The sequence below is a fragment of the Trachurus japonicus genome, chromosome 20 (genome assembly GCF_045865225.1).
Source record: "Trachurus japonicus isolate A0001 chromosome 20, Traja_1.0".
NCBI classification, from domain to species: Eukaryota; Metazoa; Chordata; class Actinopteri; order Carangiformes; family Carangidae; genus Trachurus; species Trachurus japonicus.
Genome location: NC_140926.1, coordinates 727,903 through 752,865, shown reverse-complemented (window position 1 = coordinate 752,865; position 24,963 = coordinate 727,903). Strand labels below are relative to the sequence as shown.

Below are 24,963 nucleotides of genomic sequence, written 5' to 3'. Positions count from 1 at the left end.
ATGTTATAATGTCCAGGAGACCAGAAGTCTGACTCAGTGAGTTCCTCTCCTCTCATCCAGATCGCCGGGTTCACTGTCACTGACAGACTCAGTGATGTGGGCGGGGCTTATTATGGTCTGGTTGTCAGGGGCCTGTGAGATTCCCGGTGTCAGTCAGAGCGACAGTGATCCGCCGGCGACCAGACGCCACATTCCAGCTGTTCCCTCTGATCCAGATGTTCCCTCTGATCCAGCTGCTCCCTCTGATCCAGATGCTCCCTCTGATCCAGCTGTTCCCTCTGATCCAGCTGTTCCCTCTGATCCAGCTGCTCCCTCTGATCCAGATGTTCCCTCTGATCCAGCTGTTCCCTCTGATCCAGCTGTTCCCTCTGATCCAGCTGCTCCCTCTGATCCAGCTGTTCCCTCTGATCCAGCTGTTCCCTCTGATCCAGATGTTCCCTCTGATCCAGATGTTCCCTCTGATCCAGATGTTCCCTCTGATCCAGCTGCTCCCTCTGATCCAGATGTTCCCTCTGATCCAGCTGTTCCCTCTGATCCAGCTGCTCCCTCTGATCCAGATGTTCCCTCTGATCCAGCTGTTCCCTCTGATCCAGCTGCTCCCTCTGATCCAGCTGTTCCCTCTGATCCAGATGTTCCCTCTGATCCAGATGTTCCCTCTGATCCAGATGTTCCTGACGAGACCCAGACCAACATCTGACCTCATGGTCCAGAAGACTGACAGGACTTTGAGGTTTATAGTTGATGGTTGATGGTTTATGGCTCATGGTTTATGGCTCATGGTTGATGGCTCATGGTTGATGGTTGATGGTTGATGGCTTATGTCTTATGATTGATGGTGTATGGTTGATGGTTGATGGCTTATGTCTTATGATTGATGGTTGATGGTTGATAGTTTATGCTTTATGGTTGATAGTTTATGCTTTATGGTTGATGGTTGATGGTTTATGGTTGATGGTTGATGGCTTATGGTTGATGGTTGATGGTTGATGGTTTATGGCTTATGGTTGATGGTTTATGGTTGATGGTTGATGGTTTATGGTTGATGGTTGATGATGGTTTATGGCTTATGGTTGATGGTTGATGGTTGATGGTTGATGGTTGATGGTTTATGGTTGATAGTTTATGCTTTATGGTTGATGGTTTATGGTTGATGGTTGATGGTTTATGGTTGATGGCTTATGTCTTATGATTGATGGTTTATGGTTGATAGTTTATGCTTTATGGTTGATGGTTGATGGTTGATGGTTGATGGTTGATGGCTTATGTCTTATGATTGATGGTTTATGGTTGATAGTTTATGCTTTATGGTTGATGGTTTATGGTTGATGGTTTATGGTTGATGGTTGATGGCTTATGGTTGATGGTTGATGGTGTATGGTTGATGGTTTATGGTTGATGGTTGATGGTTTATGCTTTATGGTTGATGGTTTATGGTTGATGGTTTATGGTTTATGGTTGATAGTTTATGCTTTATGGTTGATGGTGTATGGTTGATGGTTGATGGTTGATGGCTTATGTCTTATGATTGATGGTTTATGGTTGATAGTTTATGCTTTATGGTTGATGGTTTATGGTTGATGGTTGATGGCTTATGGTTGATGGTTGATGGTTGATGGTTTATGGTTGATGGTTTATGGTTGATGGTTGATGGCTTATGGTTGATGGTTGATGGTTGATGGTTTATGGTTGATGGTTGATGGCTTATGGTTGATGGTTGATGGTGTATGGTTTATGGTTGATGCTTTATGGTTGATGGTTGATGGTTGATGGTTGATGGCTTATGGTTGATGGTTGATGGTTGATGGTTTCCACACCCCCCCCTCCCCCCCAGCAGGGTCTCTGTGGAGCTTCCTGTGATGACCTCACCACACCAACACAACGACATCATCATCATCCATCACGGTTATTACAGTTGGGTCTCATGTGTTTCAGAGCAGCGGTCCGTTTTCCTCAGGGTTTAATATCTGCTGCAGCCTCCTCCCGTCTCCATGGTAACCAACTGATAAACAGCCTCCCGTCTCCATGGTAACCAGCTGATAAACATCAGCTGGTGATGAATCTGCTGCAGCAGCGACACTGTTCAGGACGGTCGCTCAGGTGTGTGAGTGTGTTTGTGTTTGTGTTTCAGTGGAGAGTTTGAGCCTCGGTGCTGATTGGTCGGTCAGTCGTCCATGTGTGACATCATCACATATAATAACAACTTTATTTATAAACAACAATCGTTCATTTTGAGATAAAAGCACAAACTTTGGTGTTGGTGGATAGGCTACGTTTCAAACTCATCTGGATATTTCAGCCATTTGATTTGTTAAAATGAGTGGAAATGGCCCTTTAATGAAACCAGTTGGTGTTTTATTGTATAGCGTTGGAAAGCCTGAGTGGTCACCTTTACAACGAGGTACAGCTTTTAAGGATCAACACAGATAGATGTGTTGGTAGAGCTGTTGGATGGCTGCTGTCTCCCACGGCAACAAGGACTTAACGACACTGGACACTTTGTTCATGAGCCACAAAAAACAGCAATGGGAGAAAACTGCAGCTGATGTTTCCACGTCTATCTGTGTTGCTCATTCCACCGATGCTCGATCCTTACGGGTCATACCTCGTTGTAAAGCTGACGAATCAGACTTTCCTACGATATACAACACAACACCAGCTGGTGTTAGTAAAGAGGAGAAATGATCAACTGAAATAACATCTCCAAACTTTTTTTTGCAGATTTTATATTTACACAAACCTGTGTCAGAAACGTTGCTCTCGTGTTTGTTCTTTGCATTTCTATGAGTTACCAGTTGAAAACTTATGGAAGAATTATCCTATCTTTAATCAAGTGCATAGATTTCCAGTTTGAGAGCATGATTTCATTCCTTTTCAGTGACACAGCTCCTTCGCGTGCTCAGATTTTTTCTCCTCATGCTCACATTTTGTGCTCGTCTGCTGCTTTCTTTCAAAATGTGTGCTCGAACTCAAAAACCGTGTAATATATTGTGTTACGCCAGCCAATAGGGAGACAGCTAGATCGTGGCCAATCAAGTGACGGATGCTGCTTTGGGTGCCTTCGTTTTCTTTTTGAGCGCTCCGTAGGTGCAGGTAGCCGATATGGTCTCTTTGTAAAACCGCTTCTCTCAAAATACACCAATTCGCCATATTAGCAGCTATTTGAATCGTCACCTATTTAAGACGCCAGACTATTTATGTCTAATTTATTTTATAAATAATCCTAAAAACCCTGGTAAGAAGAGGAAGCTGCAGACTGGAGGGGGATGTGAGAGTCAATAAAGAGTTTATGTTTCTGTTACAACATGAACAATGGGATGTCAGAGAGATGAGAGGTGACGAGGTCGGACTGTAGAGCTGCAGCCGAGGCAGGAAGTGAACATCAGTGTGTGTGTGTGTGTGTGTGTGTGTGTGTGTGTGTATAAATACATTCACCACTCACAGACAATAATCTAGAGAATGTAGAACAGACGTGTTCTGACATGTGGACTGTTCTTATTTTACACTATGAGACTATACAAGTCACACACACACTGTCTTGTCCTTGGTGTGTGTGTGTGTGTGTGTGTGTGTGTGTGAGAGACGGTCGGCCATCTTGGCGAGGAGACTCTGCGGAGTCAGAGTGAACTGAACTCCACCACCTGCGGTGACCGAGCTCTTCGCTGTCAGGTGTGAAGAGCAGCTACAGAAATAAACAAGTGTGTGTTCACTGAGCTTCATGTTCCAGCTGTCAGCTGATCCAGGGTCAGTCACCACACACACACCCAGATCACGGTGGATGTGTCTGCAGCTGTAGCAGGGTGTGTGTTTTATAACGGCAAGATGTTTGATCCAGAGGCTGTAAGAGTCCAGAACCCTGTAAATATAGGAGACATGCAAATTGAGCAGGTTTGCTCATATAAGTATCTGGGGATACAAATGGACAACATGTTAAAATGGAATGTCCATAAATAATAGGATATGAGATACCAAAAACATGTAAGATACTCTACTTGGGGAATCTAACACAAGATACAATACAAAAAGAGGATGAGTATCTTGTTAAAGTATTGCTGTCAGCCAGACAAACAATTACCAGAATGTGGTACAAAGTAGACCCCCCGACGGAGGAGCAGTGGATGTGCACTGTAGAAGAGATTTTTGTAATGGAGAAAATCACTCACAAACTGAGACTACAAGAGACACAATTTGAGGACAAATGTGAAAAATGGACTGATTTCAGAAGACGAGAAGAGGACACCACCATTGCCACTGAACAATAAGGACATTGATATAAGGATGAGTGTTTAACTATGTATGTATGATGTGCCCTGACACTGTAATTGTTGAAAGAAAATTTGAATAAAAAATAAGTTACAAAAAAAAAAAAGGAATGTCCATGTCGACTACCTGTGTGCAAAATTGGCACAACGTGTTTGCACTTTATCCGAAGACTGAGACTATTTGTCAGCATTCTACGACGCAGCGCTAGAAAGCCTTATCAGATGTTGTATGGCTGCATGGTTCGGGTCTTCAGCTCAAAACTAGGATTGAAAAAATTGTTAATACAGCTATGAAAGTAATTGGTAAAAAGTGACCCTCAAACACTCTAGACTATCTTTGAGAAGAAAGTACTAAGACCAGAGATCCAGAGTACGAGTTGTTACCGTCGATCAGACGTTTAGAGCTGGTCGCCCCAAAAGCAGCCGTTATAAACACCCTAACTCTAACTCTACAGCTCTGTTGAACAAACAGCCGGTCCCTGTTCACACCAGCATCAACCTCAGGCTGGTGGCCTCCTAACTGGAGGAAGTGAAGTGTAGCTCCAGTTTTTACTTTTGTAATTCTCCATGGATCCTATGATCTCTTAAATTCTATTATTTATTTTTACCAAGTTAAAGCAGAAGTAAGTGATATATTTGTGTTAATCTAAGTCTTAAATAGTTGTATCTTCCGACAGCAATCACTTCTATAGAGTGTTTGGTCTGAAACACGGGTCTGTCAGTCACTCTGCTCTGCTCTGAGCCCAGGAGAAAACTTTCCTTGTATCCTACAACCTTTATCCAATGAGGAGAGAGAACGGCATAAAGGGGCAGTCCTCTCTGTGTGTGCAGCCAAGGGATGCGCCTGAATGTGGTGACGTAGGGACGAGGACTGTTATGGTGCGTTCAAGGCAACTCGTAACTGGTGTTTTTCCGACCTGTGAAGTGGTACCAGTTCGATCTGGTACGAGTTCACGGGTCAGAAGTTACGAGTGGCCGTTATAGTGACTTTCACAGGTAAAACAGGTCGGAGAAACACGAGTGGGTTGCCTGGAACGCTACATAGTCGTAAGTCGTGACTTGAAGCTGTAATTTACGGTTTCAAAAGCCTGCCTGGAACGCAGCATTAGCCAAAACCACCGGATCGCTTACTTCTACTTTAAGCTTTAGTCCTTTTTTACCTCCCACTTCTCTTTTAGAGCCGATAATGCCGACTGCTATGGTTCTGCTGCTGTGCAACGCTGCTTTGTCTGTACGTCTGTTACTGATTGTATTGTTGCTACATGGCTCTATGCACTCTGCCCAAGACAAATTTCCCCTTTGGGAGACAATAAAGTTTATCTAATATAATATAATCTCATCTAAGAAAACCAAACCAAACATCATGGATCATCCTCTCAGTCTCCGATAGACGATTACGTTGCCACAGATCCTATGACTCAACAGTTATTAACCGGTTAACGACCTGCTCTGCACACACACAAGTGTTCCGATTTTTTCCCACGGCTGTGATTCATTCACAAAAATATCCAAAAGCAAAGCTGAGAGTAAATATGAAGACAAGCAGAGGACACTTCCTGAGGACTGGAGACAAAACTTTCTGTCTGATATGTAAGATGTCGTTAGCACATTTCATAGCTTCACATCTTCAGATCCATTCAAACATAATAAACATGATGAAATAGAAAAGCAATAAGGTAAAAAACCTTTTCACACATTCTTTTTTCTGGATGCTATTGCATAAATGTTCAGGAGGACTGGGATGTGTGTATGTGTTGTGTTGACAGTGACACTGGCCTCTAGTCCATTTCTGTCCAACTCCTCTTTCATAGTGACTCAGGGTGTGTGACATTTGTGACACGGTAAATTGTTAATATTTCACTCTGTGTGTGTTTATGTATATAAGGCAGAGAGGTTGTGTGCATGTGTGTGTGTGTGTGTGTGTGTGTATAATGTCTTTGCAGCATCACAGTTAAAGGTTTGGCTCTAAGTCTCTGGCTGGTTGACCAGTGCTGCTGTAGCTGAGGTTAATCTGCAGAGGTTCATCCGTCCTTCTCCTCCTATAGTTCCTTGTTCCCGACCTCTGACCTCTGACCTTTGACCTCCTCAGCCCTCATAGCTGGGGTTAGATCCATGTGTTGTGTGTCTGTCTTCCTTGTTTTAAATCCATGTGTACCGTCTACCATCAAATAGGACCACAATGGAAACAAGCCTTTGGGCTTTATTGTGTTTTTAATCCTTTTGAACACTTGTCTAATGTTGTTCAATAAAGTTTTCAATCAATCAATCAATCAATGCCTCCTCTGACGCTGCTGTCCATTGGAACGATGCGGCAGCGCGGCGGCCATCTTGGTCAGGGGGAAGCTGTGTCTACTTCCTGCATCAGAGGTCTATCAACCATTAACATCACCACAACTCACTGAATATTCAACCCATTCTCAAGCCGTTTGGTTTATTATAAACGTCAGACACATTACTTTACTTTACTTTATTTGTTTATTTGACTGGGACAGCGCACATCAATGTACATATAAGAAACATGTAAATGTGCCGGATTGTAGCATCGATGCTAATTTCCATCCGGAGTCCCAGAACATAAAAACAATACAGTAACAGGGGAACACAGTTATATACACGACATGACGAAGTAGACAACAAGATAAAAAACAGGTCAGATAATCAGGCCAGTAGTGGAACCTGGACAGTTTGAGAAATAAAGTGCAAAGTGCAAAGTGCTGGGCCAAAGTGACAGGTGCTAAAGTGCAGGAGTACATGGGTACCAAGTTGTATTGCACGGTGCCCTAAAGTGCACTCAGTTTAAAGTGCCAGGTGTATTGCATTGCATAGCGCATCGGATTAAAGTAAAAGTAAAAATTAAAGAATGACATGGTATGTTATCAACATATTATAGCAACTAAACAATCTATCCATCCATGTTTCCATTGCCGGTTTCACTCAAGCACTGCAGGTATTGCACAACCCACATATTTATGATATAACAACAAAACATTTTTTTAATAATCTTTTTTAATGTATTAAACATACACTTAGATACTCAGACACACACCCACATGTATAAATACACTGAAACATGTTGTACAGGGTCTGACTGGTCTGACTGCTGGTCAGACGTTTATATGTCTATGGTCAGAAACCCCTGACCAAGATGGCCGCCGTGTTGACGTACGCTGAGAAGCAGAAGCAGCATCTAGTCAGTATATATATCTATGCTCTGAGCTGCTGTGTTGGTGTGTTGGTGTGTTGGTGTGTTGGTGTGTTGGTGTGTTGGTGTGTTGGTGTGTTGCTCCTCTGAGTCGCTGACCGCCACCGTCGTGTCAGATTCCTGAGTCACAGTTTGATTCCTCGTCCTGATCATCGCTCATCGCTCTGACGCCTCACACCTAGCTGTCACACACACACACACACACACACACACACACACACACACACACACACGGCTCCTCCTCCTTCATGTGTTTCCATGACGACCTCTGACCTCTGTCCTGTTCTCCTGCAGGTCGACATGGAGGAGGCCGACCTGCTGAAGGAGCGGCTGCAGGCCATCACGGTGAGAAGCTCCTTCTCCTCTTCCTCTTCCTTCTTCTTTCTTCAGTTTCCAGTTTGTCTCTGTCTCTTTTCTTCTTTTTTTTCATTTAACCTTTATTTAACCAGGCAAAAATCATTAAAGGGACAACGAGGAGTTTTGTAAAAGCGAAGTGTTTCCACACTACATTTATGAGCCTCCGCACCGTGAAATTCTTTGACCGGTGCAAGACAGACGGTAACGCTTTATATTAAGGTCCTTGTAATAAGCATTAGTTAATAGGTAATAAGGCCCTTATAAGTGATTACAAGATGCTTATTAACATTATTATGCATTTATAAGACTATATATGTATTAATAGACTCATTATAATATAGTTAATAGCAGACTATAAGAGATTTATAATAACTTATAATAAACTTAGTTAACTGTTTGTTGATGCTTATGAACATTAATAAAATCCTTATGAGTATCTTATAATTGTTCATAATAACATTACAAACACATATGTTGACTCAACTAGCCCAATCATTATGTCTTTATTAATCTTAAGGTCTGTGTAATAAGCGTTAGTTAATAGGTAATAAGGCTCTTATAAGTGCTTACAAGTATTAATAGTCTCATTATTATATAGTTAATAGCAGACTATAAGAGATTTATAATAACTTATAAGAAACTTGTTAACTGTTTGTTGATGCTTAAGAACATTAATAAAATCTTCATGAGTATCTTATAATTGTTCATAATAACATTACAAACACATTGAGTGTAGCCCAACCATGATGTCTTTGTCATGCCTTTATTAATCTTTTTTGTTTGATTTATTAACATTAATATATACTTTATTGCTCATCTATTATAAATTAACTATGCACTTGTTAACAGTTAACTATGCTTTTTGCAGGTACTGGATCTAAAGCGAGAACAATATCTTATTAATGCTGATAAATCTTTTATTGTGCATTATTATGCCCTTATTATCAGTTAACTATGCACTTGTTAACAGTTAACTATGCTTTTTGCAGGTACTGGATCTAAAGCGAGAACAATGCCTTATTAAGTCTAATAAATCTTTTGTAATGCATTCATTAATGGTTAACAATGATTTTCACAACTTCCACATCTGTAATGAACAATACATGTGGTCAAGGTTGATGAAATGTAAAGAAAAGATTGCATAGTAATACAAATGTTTCAACAGTGAAGCCCAACATTGTTTTATTCATTGCTGTCAAGTAAAGAGACATTTTACTGAAAATGTATAAAAATCAAAATCACCTAAAACAGGTAGAAAGCACCTTTAAAACATTTAGGCATATTATACAAATAATTTAAGTCAAAAAAGTGCAATTTTGCAAAGTGCAACATGATTTTTATACTTAAAATGTATAAAAATAACCTAAAACAGGTCTTTGAAAAAAAAGTACACTTTTATTTTTTTAAATTTTTAATTCCATTGAACATTTAACGCAGCTGCTCTTTTGCACTCTTGTTTGCATCAAAAGCAATTCCCTCTTCCTCTTCTTCTTGCCATCATCTGAGGTTGAGGAGCTTGAGGAGTCTGAGGAGGGGTCGGGAGAGAATGAGGATAGAGGAAATTTACATCTGAGTTTTCATAATGACATTTTCTTTTTATGTAAAAACATAAAAAATAAAAGTCTCGATATATCCTGCAATAACACTTTACAGTTGAATTTTCAAGCATTTTAAATAGAGTCTTAATGTAGCACATTTCATTAAACTCAAACTCAAACTCAAATGACTGTGCTGAATGTACACAGCAGTAAGTAGGCTATCATGTACAGAAAAGTGTCAAGAACATATCAGACGGTGCACAACGAAAGAGAGAAGTTATATATTTCGACAATGTACATTGTATGTATATAAGCCTAGCTGGAGACAAAATAAACTACATTTTAATATAAAAACGTTCTCACTGATACACAGAGAAGCGCTTCCGTAGGGCAGCAACAGTCTTGAGGCGGCTAGGTCTACACTAGCTTCGGCTAACGTTAGCTATGCATGTTTGAGTTTGTACTAACTAGTTAGCAGCAGTTAAACTTACCAGAAGAGTCATCCTCCGTCTCACAACGCTTCCTCTTGTCAGCTGCTTCTTTTCGAGGCCCAGAATGGGTTTGAATTCTACTCGGGGGCAAAAATGTTGGGCAACTACCTCCATTTTACACATGGGCATGTGTTAAGCTATCAGCTGCTAGCTTAAACCGGAACTTCCGGTTTTGCTGTTTGCCTTCAAAATAAAAGCGAAAGGGTAAAATGTTTCAAGTGAGAAGAAACTCTACAAGTCTGCTCTTCTCCTCCGACGCACCTTTCTGAAAACCAAAATCAAATGCATAATAAAAGATTTATCAGCCTTAATAAGACATTGTTCTCGCTTTAGATCCAGTACCTGCAAAAAGCAGAGTTTACTGTAAACAAGTAAACTTATAATACGTAGATGAGCAATAAAGTATCAAACAAAAAAAAGATTAATAAAGGCATGACAAAGACATCATGGTTGGGTTAGATTGATACTCATGAAGATTTTATTAATGTTCTTAAGCATCAACAGTTAACAAGTTTCTTATAAGTTATTATAAATCTCTTATAGTCTGCTATTAACTATATAATAATGAGACTATTAATACTTGTAAGCACTTATAAGAGCCTTATTACCTATTAACTAACGCTTATTACACAGACCTTAAGATTAATAAAGACATAATGATTGGGCTAGTTGAGTCAATATATGTGTTTGTAATGTTATTATGAACAATTATAAGATACTCATAAGGATTTTATTAATGTTCATAAGCATCAACAAACAGTTAACTAAGTTTATTATAAGTTATTATAAATCTCTTATAGTCTGCTATTAACTATATTATAATGAGTCTATTAATACATATATAGTCTTATAAATGCATAATAATGTTAATAAGCATCTTGTAATCACTTATAAGAGCCTTATTACCTATTAACTAATGCTTATTACAAGGACCTTAATATAAAGCGTTACCAGACAGACTCATGTTTTCATTCATCAAGAATTAAAGTCAGAGGTTGGAAGACGATCACATACCGTCGTAGTTCCCACCATAAACGGAGATTCATACGGCGGCGTTATTCTCATGACTCGCCACGAAACCGAAAGTAAAGAAACGCTGGTCGGCTCGCCCAGCATTTCCACCACCACTAATAATAACAAAATAACCATAGAGACAAAACCATAGATTTATCTAAAATGGACCATTAACAAGTGGTAACGGAGATTCATCCACATTAATATCAGACTTTTTATAACCAAATAGAAACTCCTGGTTGTCCCTTTAAGAACAAGTTCTTATTTGCAATGATGGCCTGACAAAAAGCACAAGCTTCTTGAAGGGAGGGGGGGAGTGTGACTGTGAATGTGAAAAAAGTATTGGTTAAAGACGGTGGCACAAAGCACAACTATACAGACATGTAGCAGGACCACAACAAAGACAATACACAAGCATGACTATGCAGACAAACAGCAAGAGACTGACAGGGATGGAAAGGGTTAAACAAACAGCTGTTCAGACATATAGACATACAGGCAAAGCAGCAGGACAGGCAGTGGTGGGAAAGGCAGAGAAATATAACAACACACTAGTATAACAAAGGGTTAGGAAGGCTCAACTGACAGAACATGAAAGACAAAGTACAAGCAGGTTAATAGTGAGGATTAGTTACAACATCACAACACAAATACATAAAGTTAATAAGTTAATAACAGGGTTAAATGCAACAACATATCACAAAAAAACATATCATATCGTGTCTGAATCACTCACCACAAAGTGACGACACAGATCACAGTCGTCATTGATCTGCAAGGTTTTAATTATGTGATGTAATAACGTAATTAACTGAACAGTGGAGTCGTGTTGGAAAGGGTTTTTGGTAACACTTTATTTGACCCCAATCTCAAGTATTATAAATGAGTTATAATGCTCTATGATGTGTTATGCTTATTGTTATAAAGCCTTATGATAATCTATGAGTGTTTATAATGATAGTTATACATGTTAATAAGCCAATTATAACACATTATAACTATATTTATAATGCATTATCGATGTGGGCATTGTCAGCGAGTTACTAACAATTATAACGTATTATATAATACCTGACCTTATAGTCATGATAAAATGCTTCATAGTGTGTTATGATTATTGTTATAAAGTCTTATGATCATTTATGAGTGTTAATAACTATAGTTATACAGTGCTATAACTGCATTATAACTCATTATAAGTCTGGTTATAATGTGTTATAGAGATAGGCATCAAATAAAGTGTTACCAAGTTGTTTTTTTTCATTTTACCAGTGAGCTCAATATACAGTCACTATAGAGAATTCACTATGTAGAGAGGAGGAGTGAAGGAACAACCCTGGTCATAGACAGCTTCTTCCTCCTCCTCCTCCTCTTCTTCATTTTGTCTCATGTTGCTGTGTGTGTGTGTGTGTGTGTGTGTGTGTGTAGTTGAGGAGAAAACAAGCAGAGGTTTGTTGTGTTGGAGCTGAAGGTGGGAGGAGATGGAGGTGGAGCTGGTTTACATATTCATAGATATTTTATACTGCTGCTGCAGATACTAGATGAGATCAAACTGAATAGTTTCTTTATGGCGATGACGTCCTGGAGGAACAAAGAACTGAGTTGAACTGAGACTGAAGAATGAAGCTTCACACTTCTCCTGAATAACATCTGTCTGCTTCCATCAGAGACAGACAGATGTTCACATGAGTCTGGGAGTCAAACCTCAGTGTTGATGTGGACAGGCCACTGTTGGCCAATTGGCAAATTGTCCCATTGCCATAATCCCTATAGTCATAGCAGTAGGTTCGTTACCTTTAATTGTCGGTGCAAGCTATTTTTAGAACGGCGGAGCAGAGCCGTGAGCTGCTCAGAGCTACGCTACGGAGGCTCATTATGGGATTTCTTGGTTTCGCTCATCAAACCTCATTCTTTTTCCTATTTTACTCTTATTCTGTCTTTCTTTTATTATTTTATTGTGCTTTTATGGCGATATGGATCCCCTTGGGTCTGAAATAAAGTAATGAATGAATGAATGAAAAACTCATCAAATACACAATCCAACAACTCCACAACGCTCTGGTGGACAAGTTGTGAGCTGCACATTCACCACGCTATGAGATAATAACACAACGTTACCACACAGAGTTGTTTTAGAGGGAAATACAGAGACTGTTGATGAAAAACTGTCCCTGAAGGCAACGTGCATCAGTGGTTTTACATGAATTTCCCTCTACAACAACTCTGTGTGGTAACGTTGTGTTATTATCTCATAGCATGGTGAATGTGCAGCTCACAACTTGTCCACCAGAGCGTTGTGGAGTTGTTGGATTGTGTATTTGATGAGTTTGATGATGAGGGAAACCAAGAAATCCCATAATGAGCCTCCGTAGCGTAGCTCTGAGCAGCTCACGGCTCTGCTCCGCCGTTCTAAAAACAGCTTGCACCGACAATTAAAGGTAACAAACCTACTGGTATGACTATATTATTATGTCTGTGGGTCAATTTGCCAAAATGTTGAACTATCCCTTTTAACTAATGAAGAAAGCAGTGAATCTTGGTCTGGGTGTTCCTCCTGCTCAGTAATCCTGGTATTGCAGCGTCTTGTTGTGTGTTGTGTGCGTCAGTGTGAGTGTCAGGTGGATCTCAGGTGAGTCCTGCTGCTGCTGTGTGTGTGTGTGTGTGTGTGTGTGTGTGTGTGTGTGTGTGTGTGTGTGTGTGTGTGTGTGTGTGTGTGAGCTGTAGCAGCCGGTGAGTCACAGCTCTGAGCTTCAGTCTGAGCTTCAGTCCTGATGCAGCAGAGACTGAAATAATAAGAGAGTGGGTGAGAAGCAGCAGAGGAACCAGAGGAGCTGCATGTGGATCTGAGTCTGACACCTCCATACCTCCATACGTCTGTGTTTTATATCAGTTTATACCTGTATATGTCTGTATATAACCTACCGTTATATACCTGTATATACAGCGCCATACAGCGAAAAGTATTCATACCTCTTGATGAACTTTTCCACATTTTGTCACGTTAAAACCACGTTGGGATTTTATGAGATAGACCAACATGAAGTAACACGTAACTGAAGTGGAAGGAAAATGGTTCATGGTGTTCAACATTTTGGGCAAGGCACTGTACCTATATACCAGTACATACCTGTATATACTTATATTATATATCTGTATACATACCTGTATATAGCTGTATAAACCTTTGTATACCTGTATATACCAGTATATATCTGTATTATATATCTGTATATACCGGTATGTACCTGTATATATCCTTATCTAGTTGTGTATACCAGTTTATACCTGTATATACCAGTATATATCTGTATATAGCTGTATAAACCTTTTTTATACCTGTATATACCAGTAGATACCAGTATACAACTGTTTATAGCAGTATAAACCAGTATATGAGACTGACGTCACCATCACAGAGTTATAAATACACCGTCGTCACCAGGAGGAGATCCCCTTTCACTGGAGCTTAGAGCCTCTGATCCAGATCCACTGCTGCTTTTAGACCTCACACTGTCACACTGACCCCCCCTCTTCACACTGACCCCCCCCCCCAAGACTTGTTTTTTTTTTTTTTTTTTAAGGAGGACAGTGCACATTAATGAACATAATAAAAATGTAAAAGTGCCAGTGTTAGCCAACAGCTAGTTTCAGACTGTAGTCCTCCTGGCGAGGTGTTAGAAGCCATTAAAATGAACAACAAGGACATAACACAACATAATTCATATACGGTAGACAGGAAAAACACACAGAAAGTCGGTACACAAATTGGAACGTATCTAAACAGATAATAAAACTACAAAGAGAGACAGTTAATGTGACACAACTATAAAAGACAAACAAAAAAAACAAAACAAAAAAAACACACAGACACACACCTCCACCTTCACTCCCCCAGTGTGACTCCCAGTCACTGAGCTGCTGAGTTCATCAGGACAAATGTGTTCACAGCAACATGAATGAAGCTTCTACACACAGAGAGAGACACACAGACACACACACACACACACACACACTCAGGTAGTCGTGGTTGTCAGTTATTCCTGTCGGTGTCCAGCTGTCAGCTCAAGGTTGAAGAGTCGGCGCGAGAAGAACAACAGGTGGAATAGTTTCCATGTTGTAAAATGTACACATGATGCTAACATGTGTTTGTCTCTACCCCCCCACCCCCCTCCCTATTAACCCCCCACCCCATTCCCCCCCCCCCCCCCCCCCTCTCTATTAACCCCCCACACACACACACAGGACAAGAGGAGGATCCAGGAGGACATCTCCAGGAAGAGGAGGCAGATTGAAGAGGAGAAGCTGAAGCTGCAGTACATCAAGGTACCGGCTGCTGAGACAACATGAGCTTCCTGTAATAAAGATCAGCCCCCCCCCAACACACACACATACTATTTTTTTATTTTTTTATTTTAATGTTTATTTAACAGGGGAGATACATACAACATTGCCACAAAGAAAGAAAAATGCGATGCAAACAAGACGTCTAGCTGCAGCTGATGGTCAGTCTTTGTCCCTGGTCAGGCTACAGAAGGATAAAAGATACTGAATACAATAAGTGCAATAATAGGCTACAAATACAGTGAATATTACAGTGAATAGGTAGCATGAATAAATAAACACAGCTGCAAAATTTAGATTAAGAAATTGCACAAGAGAAGTTAATGTTCACATTTCTGCTGCTGCTTTAAGCGGATGTTTAGCTTTAGCACTAAACATCTTTAATTCAGTTTGGGATTTGATTTCTGGTGGTAAAGAACTCCATAGGTGTGTATCTACCTTGCACTGAAAGGGTTGATTGACCGAATGTTGTCCTGCATCTTCGAATTTTACAGAAACACACACACACACACACACACACACACACACCCCCCCCGACCCCGAGGACCGAGGTTTCATTACATCCAGTGTCTCTGAGCTCATAACAGAAGAGCTCATCCTCATCTATATAGTGATTACTGAGCAGAGAGATTAAACTGAGACCAACCAGACACGTTAGGCTACCTGACTGTGTGTGTGTGTGTGTGTGTGTGTGTGTGTGTGTGTGTGTGTGTGTGTGTGTGTGTGTGTGTGTGTGTGTGTGTGTGAGCAGAAGAAGGCCCTGAGGGAGCAGTGGCTGATGGACGGGCTGAGCCAGCAGTCGGAGGAGGAGCAGGAGGCCATGAGGCTGCAGGCTGAAGACGAGCAGCAGCAGAGACACCAGCTGCAGACCAACATCCTCAGGTAGGACACACCTGGCTGCTCACCTGGAGGCTGCAGCACCTCAACCTCAGCTTCAGCTTATCCACTGATTGACTTATTGATTGATTGATTTGATAGTAACGATAGGCTACATGTTGATAAACATCAGCACAAAGTAGGCTACACAAATCAACTCCAACAGGTTTAAAAAGACCTGAACAGGAACGGTCATGTTCAGTCTTTACCCAGAATGATGCTACCTGACATAAAATGACATCACAAAGTTACGTTAGGAAATGTAATCTAACATAACATAATGTTACATTACGTTACGTTACATTACATTTCATAGCATATCACAACGTTGCGTTTCCTGACATAACATGACATCACATTAGCCTCGTAAACCAGCCTCATCCGGAAATGCATTTCATTTCATTTCATTTCATTTCATTTCTGAGGGAGAGTCTGGCTTCATTCATGGCCTGAAACCCTCAGAAGGCCGAGCCAATCAGCATCGCCGCTCAGATTTCTGTGATTGACACAGCACGTTGGCCAATCAGGGACCGACTGGTGCAAAGCCCCGGATGATATCTAGCAGCAGCAGCCTAAAAACAGCAACAAGGGAAGTTCTTACTGAAATACCATCCAATCCATTACAGCAATTAAACAAGAGCAAGAGTCGGCGCTTGTTGAGTTTCTTGAAGGAAAAGACGTTTTCGCTGTTCTTCCAACTGGATTCGGCAAAAGTTTGATGTACCAACTTGCTGATTGGCTGAATGGGGTTGTCTGTCAACGCTACTACTCCCGCCCAGCTCCCGCCCAGCCCAAACGCTTAAAGGGGGAATGAGGCCAGACTCTCCCTCAGAAATGAAATGAAATGAAATGCATTTCCGGGAGAGGCTGGTTTATGAGGCTAACATCACATTAGGTAATTACCTAATGTAATGTAACATTATTAATAATGTTACATTACTTTAACCTTTTAAAATCCAGCCTATTTTTTAGGCCTTTTCTCGAAAATTGCATATCCATAATAAAATGAGTATATCTCTGCAACCACAAGGTCTATTTGAATACTTTTGGTGTCATAGTAAAGGGAAAAAAATGAGGAATTGCTGAAATGTGTAAATTTCAGTATATCTGTTACTGGTGAAGAGTAAATGAAGATGACACACAGAAAAAAATTAATAAAATTAATATTCGCCTAAAAAAAAAATCATATTTTTGATGAGTGCCCTTTAGAATAATGCTGATGAAGCTCAAACTCTCTATAAAATCATTGTACAACATGTGAACATTGTCTCTGCAGTGGTTGATTCTGATTAATTGAAGCAGGACAAAATGATTGAGATTTTACTACAAAATATCCAGGCGAACTTTCCAAAATGTCCATTTTTGGCACAGCTTGGAACCACCTGCTACTATAAACTATTGTTTAATCTTTATTTTCACACAATTTGGATAAACTAACTGAAAATAAATCTACTGGAACCGATTGGAAATAACTAACATGTTGGATTCAGTGTCTCTGCGCCCTGCTGCTGAGAGCAGGTTATTTGGGTGGGTTTGGCTTTCAGCCTCTATCTCTGCAGCGGAGTGGTCGATTCGAGTGAGTGGCGGCTCATTTTAAGTTACATGACATAGCATAACCTAGCATATCATACAATCATACAATGGTACGTTACCTGGCATAACATGAACTCACAATGCTCTGTCAGGTAACGTAACCTAAGATTACATAAAGTTACGTAACGTTAAGCATGACGTAACACAACGCTGCGTTACCTGACATAAGATGACATCATAATGCTACGTTAGGTAGGCCTAATGTAACCTAACATAAGATAGCATAATGTTACCTGACCCAACATGACGTCACGGTAACGGACGGCGCTGCGTCTCTGTGCAGGATAGAGAAGGAGGTGGAGGAGCTGGAGACTCAGGAGCTCAACATCTCTGCTAACGAGGAGCTGGTGCTGAGGAGGCTGAAGGAGGTGGAGAGGACACCTGAAGACATCATCAAGGTGAGTCCCCTCAGCTGGGCTAACGCTGGGCTAACGCTGGGCTAACACTGGGCTAATACTGGGCTAACACTGGGCTAATACTGGGCTAACGCTGGGCTAATACTGGGCTAAGACTGGGCTAACACTGGGCTAACACTGGCCTAATACTGGGCTAACACTGGGCTAACGCTGGGCTAACTCTGGGCTAACTCTGGGCTAACGCTGGGCTAACACTGGGCTAAGACTGGGCTAACACTGGGCTAACGCTGGGCTAATACTGGGCCAACACTGGGCTAAGACTGGCCTAACGCTGAGCTAACACTGGGCTAACGCTGGGCTAACGCTGGGCTAAGACTGGGCTAATACTGGGCTAACACTGGGCTAACGCTGGGCCAACACTGGCCTAACACTGAGCTAACGCTGGGCCAACACTGGGCCAACGCTGAGCTAACTCTGGGCCAACACTGGGCCAACGCTGAGCTAACACTGTGCTAACACTGGGCTAACACTGGGCTAAGACTGAGCCAACACTGGGCTAACACTGGGCTAACACTGAGCCAACACTGGGCTAACACTGGGCTAACACTGGGCTAACGCTGGGCCAACACTGGCCTAACACTGAGCTAACGCTGGGCCAACACTGGGCCAACGCTGAGCTAACACTGTGCTAACACTGGGCTAACACTGGGCTAAGACTGAGCTAAGACTGAGCCAACACTGGGCTAACACTGGGCTAACACTGAGCCAACACTGGGCTAACACTGGGCTAATACTGGGCTAAGACTGGGCTAAGACTGAGCCAACACTGGGCTAACACTGGGCTAACACTGAGCCAACACTGGGCTAACACTGGGCTAATACTGGGCTAATACTGGGCTAAGACTGGGCTAAGACTGAGCCAACACTGGGCTAACACTGGGCTAATACTGGGCTAAGACTGGGCTAAGACTGAGCCAACACTGGGCTAACACTGGGCTAACACTGAGCCAACACTGGGCTAACACTGGGCTAATACTGGGCTAAGACTGGCCTAACGCTGATGTTAAGCATATTTAATAATATAAGTGGCAAAGCCATGTTCAATAAATCACGCAGTGACGTCACACGAGAACAGGTGTGCCTGCGAGACTGCGATGTTGTTGTGAGCATGCACAGAATAAACGGTCAGTGTGAGTTCTTCCGGACCAGAAAGAAACATGGTTGTTTGTCCTTTTCTCCCGTGAATATTGATAACCACTTTGGTGACTGTGCAACGATAGACTGCTGCAGAGATGTCTAGTGTTACAGCTGAGCTAACAATGGGCTTATACTGAGCTAACGCTGGGCTAACACTGGGCTAACACTGGGCTAATACTGAGCTAACGCTGGGCTAAGACTGGGCTAATAGCTGGGCTAATACTGGGCCAACACTGGGCTAATACTGGGCCAACACTGGGCTAATACTGGGCCAACACTGGGCTAATACTGGGCCAACACTGCTAACAGAGCTGTGTGTGTGTGTGTGTGTGTGTGTGTGTGTGTGTGTGTGTGTGTGTGTGTGTGTGTGTGTGTGTGTGTGTGTGTGTGTGTCTCAGACTCAGACAGGTGCGACACCTGTTGTGGTTGGGGTTAGGGTTAGGTCTGATCAGAGTGAAGTGAGACTGTGATGCGTTCACTGACCCTCGTTCACCTCTGACTGATGCTGATACGTTCACACACTGAGCACAGACGACGACGCTGAGGAGCAGAGGTCAGAGCTCAGAGGAGGTCAGAGGTCAAAGGTCAGAGGAGAAAACAACAGAGAGCTGCAGCAGCTGTTTATACAGGAACAGGTGGAGCTGCTGTCTCCACTTCCTGTTTCTGTGTTCAGCTGATGTTTGACAACTTGTTCATTGATCAGATTGATCAGATTGATTGATCACTCTCCACTTACTGCATCAAACATCCAACTCTGACAGTGTCACATTAAAACCCGTCCCCCTGCAAATGCTGGCAGCTGGGAACCAAAGTGCTGTAAACACCTTAATGTGAAATAAATAAATAAAAAGTGCTGATACTGTGACATCATAACAAACTCAATGATGTCACGGAATTATTGATTAAAATAAACTCCAATGATGTTTCACCATTTACTGTAATGTTTAACAGGTCTGAGATCAGTGTGAACGTGAAGCTTTTAACAAACTCATTAAAACAGGAGAGGAGCTGCTGCTGCTGTGTGTGTGTGTGTGTGTGTGTGTGTGTGTGTGTGTGTGGCGGTGGCAGCTAAATGACTCTCTGAGTGGGTGTACAAGAACTAATCTGCATGATTTGCTCGCTGCCGGCGTTCGCTCTTAAAGACACAGTGTGTGTGTGTTAAACCAGTGTGTGTGTGTGTGTGTGTGTTAAACCAGTGTGTGTGTGTGTGTGTGTGTGCTGCTGGTGCTAACACGCCGACCTGCTGTGCCGTTGACTTCCCGCTGACCGTCGTCCTCTGTCTCCACCTGTAGGAGCTCAACGCCGACGTCCGTCCAGGTAAACCGACGTCTGCTGCTGCTGCGATCTGATTGGTCCACGTGTTAACACATTAACATATTAACATATTACTGATTTAAATAACTCACTTTGATTCGTACAAACATCTTAAACCTTCATTGTTTTACACAGTAACAAATGATTGATTAACTATTTTATAATGATTAACCGTTGTGTCGTTATTGATTAATTAATGAGTTTGTAGCACCGCATTATGTCATAATGTAATAAATGTAATAACGCTGCATTTTGTAATAATCTGCCACATTGATGGCAGATTATTATTCTTAAATGCAATATGTAATAAACGTTAACACATTTTGTAATAATTTGTTACATAATGCAACAAATTATTACTTTTTTTACATAAAAAAGTGCAACACCCGCATTTTGTAATAATTTGGTGTATTATGTAACAAATTATTACAAAATGCAGCAAAATTTATTACACATTGCGTTCAATAATTTACAAAATGTGGCAGATTATTACAAATGTGGCGCTACAGAGTGAGTGTAGGCTGAGCTTAGGCTAACAGTTTCCCTCTGCTTCCAGTCTTTATGCTAAGCTAGGCTAACGATGAGGCTTAACGAGCTTAACGAGCGTCGTCTCATGTTAATTAACCTCCATGTTCCTCATTAACATATTTAACGATCTTCTCTGGTCTTTTGTTGTGTTTTATTTAATGTTTCATATTTCCTCCTCAGACGTGACGCATCCCGTGACGTCTCCTCTCCTGGATCTCCCATCATGCACCTCTGTGAGGACGCCGCCTGTCCGTCAGGCGGAGGGGGAGGAGCCTAAGAGAGGTAGAGGGATGAGGTCATGAGGAGAAAATTCACTGATAGATTTTCTATAAATTCATCAATAGATCAATAGTTTGAGCGATGACGTCATCGATAATAATCAATAATTAACGACGATTCATATGTTTAAAGGGATAGTTTACCCAAAATCTAAATTAGGACTAAGGGCTGGGAGAAGTTTCAGAGTCCTCCGTGGCTTCGGGGCTTCAATACCAGACGGACATTACATACGAGCAGCATGGAGGTATTTGGATGTTTTTTGGTGTGTCTTTTTGTTACGAAGACAGTTGGTATCCATTTGCAACCGTCATATGGACATGCACTGCTACGCCGAGACCCCCTGTAACTCAGAGAAGCCACGGAGGACTCTGAAACTTCTCCCAGCCCTTAGTCCACATGAGGGGGAGGAGACTATAATGAGTGAAATTTGAATTTTTGGGTGAACTATCCCTTTAAGGTTTTTATTGAACAGAATCTGACCAATGAAAATATATTGACACATGTATTATTGGTTATTATTGATCATGAGGCTCACAGCTCTCATCACTCTGACCTCCGTCTGTTGCAGCGACCTTTGCGATGGAGATCAGCGTGGAGCTGGACAAGAGGACCGGTCGGACGCAGGTCGTCTCCGCCGCCGCCGTCACCCCGGAGACGGTGGAGGGGCGGGGCCTGAAGGTCTACGACGACGGCCGCAAGTCTGTGTACGAGCTCAGCGGTGGTAGCGGCGGTAGCGGCGGCGGTAGCGGTGGCGTTGCCGTGCGTAACGGTGAAGCGATGACGCCGCTGCAGGTGGACGAGCTGCTGCGTCAGGCCACCGACCCGCTGCAGCTGCACGCCCCCGTCTACGCCGCCGCCTACACGGGAAACACACGGACGCCTAGCGGGAGGCCCACGCCCACACTGCTAAGCCCCGCCCCCACAGAGAACCAGCTGGCCCCGCCCCCTTCTGTAGCTGTAGCCCCGCCCCCCTCTGTAGCTGTAGCCCCGCCCCCTTCTGTAGCTTCCCTCAGTCCGGCCCGGAGCGAGCGACGAGTGACTTCGACCCCCGTGAGTTCGACCACGGCGGCGCTGGTGTCGGTGACGGCGCGGCCGGCGGGGCTGCCGGCCGCCACACAGCCGCTCTACATCGCCACGGATACCCACAATCCTCCAGTGAAGAAGAAGAGCCCTAGTAACCGTAACCGTGGTGGTGGTGGTGATGTCACGGGACGCTCGCCGTCAGGGGGCGTGGCCTCGTCGCCGAGCCCGGAGGACGAGTCGCAGCCCGTCACCATGATCTTCATGGGCTACGAGAACGCCGAGGACGAGGACGAGCAGGACGTCCAGGCCGAGCTGGTCGTCATCGGCAACAGTGATGATGATGGTGATGAAGGTGAAGGTGATGAAGGTGATGAAGGTGGCGAGGGGGCGGAGCCAGTGGCGTTCCACCCTCACGGCTACAGGAGCAGAGTGTTCAGGCCGCCGGTCGGCAGAGCCACGGTGCGACGGCCCCGAGACCAGAACCTGGACCTGGACCTGGACCTGGATCAGCTGCTCAGACCCACGTTCACACACAAGACCCGGAGCGGGAGGGGCGGGGCGGAGATGAAGCTCTGCTCCACCGCCAGATGAGACGGATCAATACGGATCAATACGGATCAATGAAGATCAATGGAGATCAATGAAGACCAGTGTGTTGAGGAAGCTCCTCTGTAAAACTCCATGTAGTTGATCCTGGCAGCAGTTTGAACAAACTACGGATGAATTCCAATTCCTATCTGAACCCTCAAGCTCAACTCTTAAAGGGATAGTTCACCCAAAATTGAAATTTCCCTCATTATCTCCTCCCCCTCATGTGGACTAAGGGCTGGGAGAAGTTTCAGAGTCCTCCGTGGCTTCTCTGAGTTACAGGGGGTCTCGGCGTAGCAGTGCATGTCCATATGACGGTTGCAAATGGATACCAACTGTCTTTGTAACAAAAAGACACACCAAAAAACATCCAAATACCTCCATGCTGCTCGTCTGTAATGTCCCTCTTGTATTGAACCTCTTCCCGGTTCGTCCAAATTTGACGAACCAGGAAGAGGAGCTTCCGCTACAAACAAAACGACCCCCACATACTCAAGCATATGTCCGCGGACCCATGTCCGGCCGAGTATGTGGGGGCCTTTAGTCTCAGTAGCCTCCAAACCAGGTGTTAAGGGCTGTACTGTGATTTAGAAATGGGACAGCCCTTAAATGCAGATACGTCTTCAGACTAGGGAACACATTAGTGCGAGTTAGCGCATTTGTTTATTACCGTTATAACGTTAGATAACTCTGTGGAGAGATTACATAACATTTTACCTGTAACGGAGGTCCGCGGGTGTGCCACAGTCACGAGGTACCAGTCAGGAGAAGTGACCGGTTGTGGCGGTTAGCGGTACTGGAAGTAAACTCACTCACCCATAAAAGACGTGCTAACCCATTTGCCAAGCGGTTGTCAACCTCTTGGCGAAACGGTTAGCATCGTCGCCTGCGGTGCGGGAGACCGCGGGTTCGATCCTCGCCTAGGGCAAGTCCGAACCAACAACATCAGATCAACGTTGCTCTAAGGACTTCCTGAAAAATGTGGTACGATTTGGTGTTTCTACAGTAAATATTTTGGAGAGGATGGCAGTTTTAAAACATCGGTCCGTTCTGCTTCTCTCAGAAAATATTTGTATTGGAGTCAATGAGGAGCAGAGACAGACGTGGCCGCACTCAGAGGCTGATTCTGTCAATTCTGTAAGTCTCTCTGATATTTTGAGCACATGATGAGAGACAGAACAAGTTTGTCTACAAATTTGGAAAATATCATGTGTGTAGAGTGTAAATTGTGGCCGGGACGAGTGTGGAAAGAGAAAAAATCTGGAGTTTTTCTGGCATCTCTCCCACTCTAACCGATGATGTCACCCACTCTGACACGAACATTCTGTGCAATACACACCCATTATAATCTCATAATTTCTCCAAAAATGATCATTGTCATTGATCAGGGATTGATCTAAAACTATATGACCTATCAAAACGTGGAGTAATACGACAATACACAAGACTTGTGTCTACTGTTTAAAGTTTAAATGGAGTCTCTAGGTGAAAGTATGCCTGAGCAGTAGACGTTTGTAAAACTCCAATGATTGGTCTTTTTCTGTCTTTTTTTTTCGCCCGTCCCATTGACTTCAATGCAAAATTTTGCACAGTTTTTCGCGACGTAAGTAATAGCACACCGATCCCGATCAAGACGCATGTTTTGATATATAATAAGGAGCTAATCGAAAATCGTCCAGAAGTCGGAAAAATAATAATAAAAAGTAGGAAAAAATCCACACAATAACAGTAGTGCCCGGGGCTTTGCCCCGTGGCCCTAATAATCCATAAATGGGCCTAAATTTAGATAATACTTAGATTTATATCTCAAAATCTATATTAACAATGAAAATACTGCATTCTGGGTAGCCCTTGTTCCCCAAGGCTCTACAGCCCTTAAACTTCCCTCATCTTAACACTCTGAGAATCAGGACAGCACGAGCTCTTCACGGGAGTGCGCATTTTTGAGATTGAGGGTTAGGTTGAGGTTTAAGATAGGACTTGGAATTCACCCTACATTTCTACCGC

At 42.8% G+C, this 24,963-nt stretch overlaps 1 protein-coding gene across 1 annotated transcript in view; it reads left to right on the top strand.

Moving 5' to 3' along the window:
• Nucleotides 1-7,707: 7,707 nt before the first annotated feature.
• Nucleotides 7,708-24,963, top strand: part of palmdb (palmdelphin b) — a 168,632-nt gene continuing 151,376 nt past the window's right edge. The window contains exons 1-4 of the mRNA XM_085763715.1: nucleotides 7,708-7,806; nucleotides 15,104-15,184; nucleotides 15,954-16,084; nucleotides 17,955-18,069. Of these exons, the coding sequence (XP_085619841.1) occupies nucleotides 7,720-7,806; nucleotides 15,104-15,184; nucleotides 15,954-16,084; nucleotides 17,955-18,069 (414 nt within the window). The 5' untranslated portion in view covers nucleotides 7,708-7,719. The remainder of the gene's footprint in view (nucleotides 7,807-15,103; nucleotides 15,185-15,953; nucleotides 16,085-17,954; nucleotides 18,070-24,963) is intronic.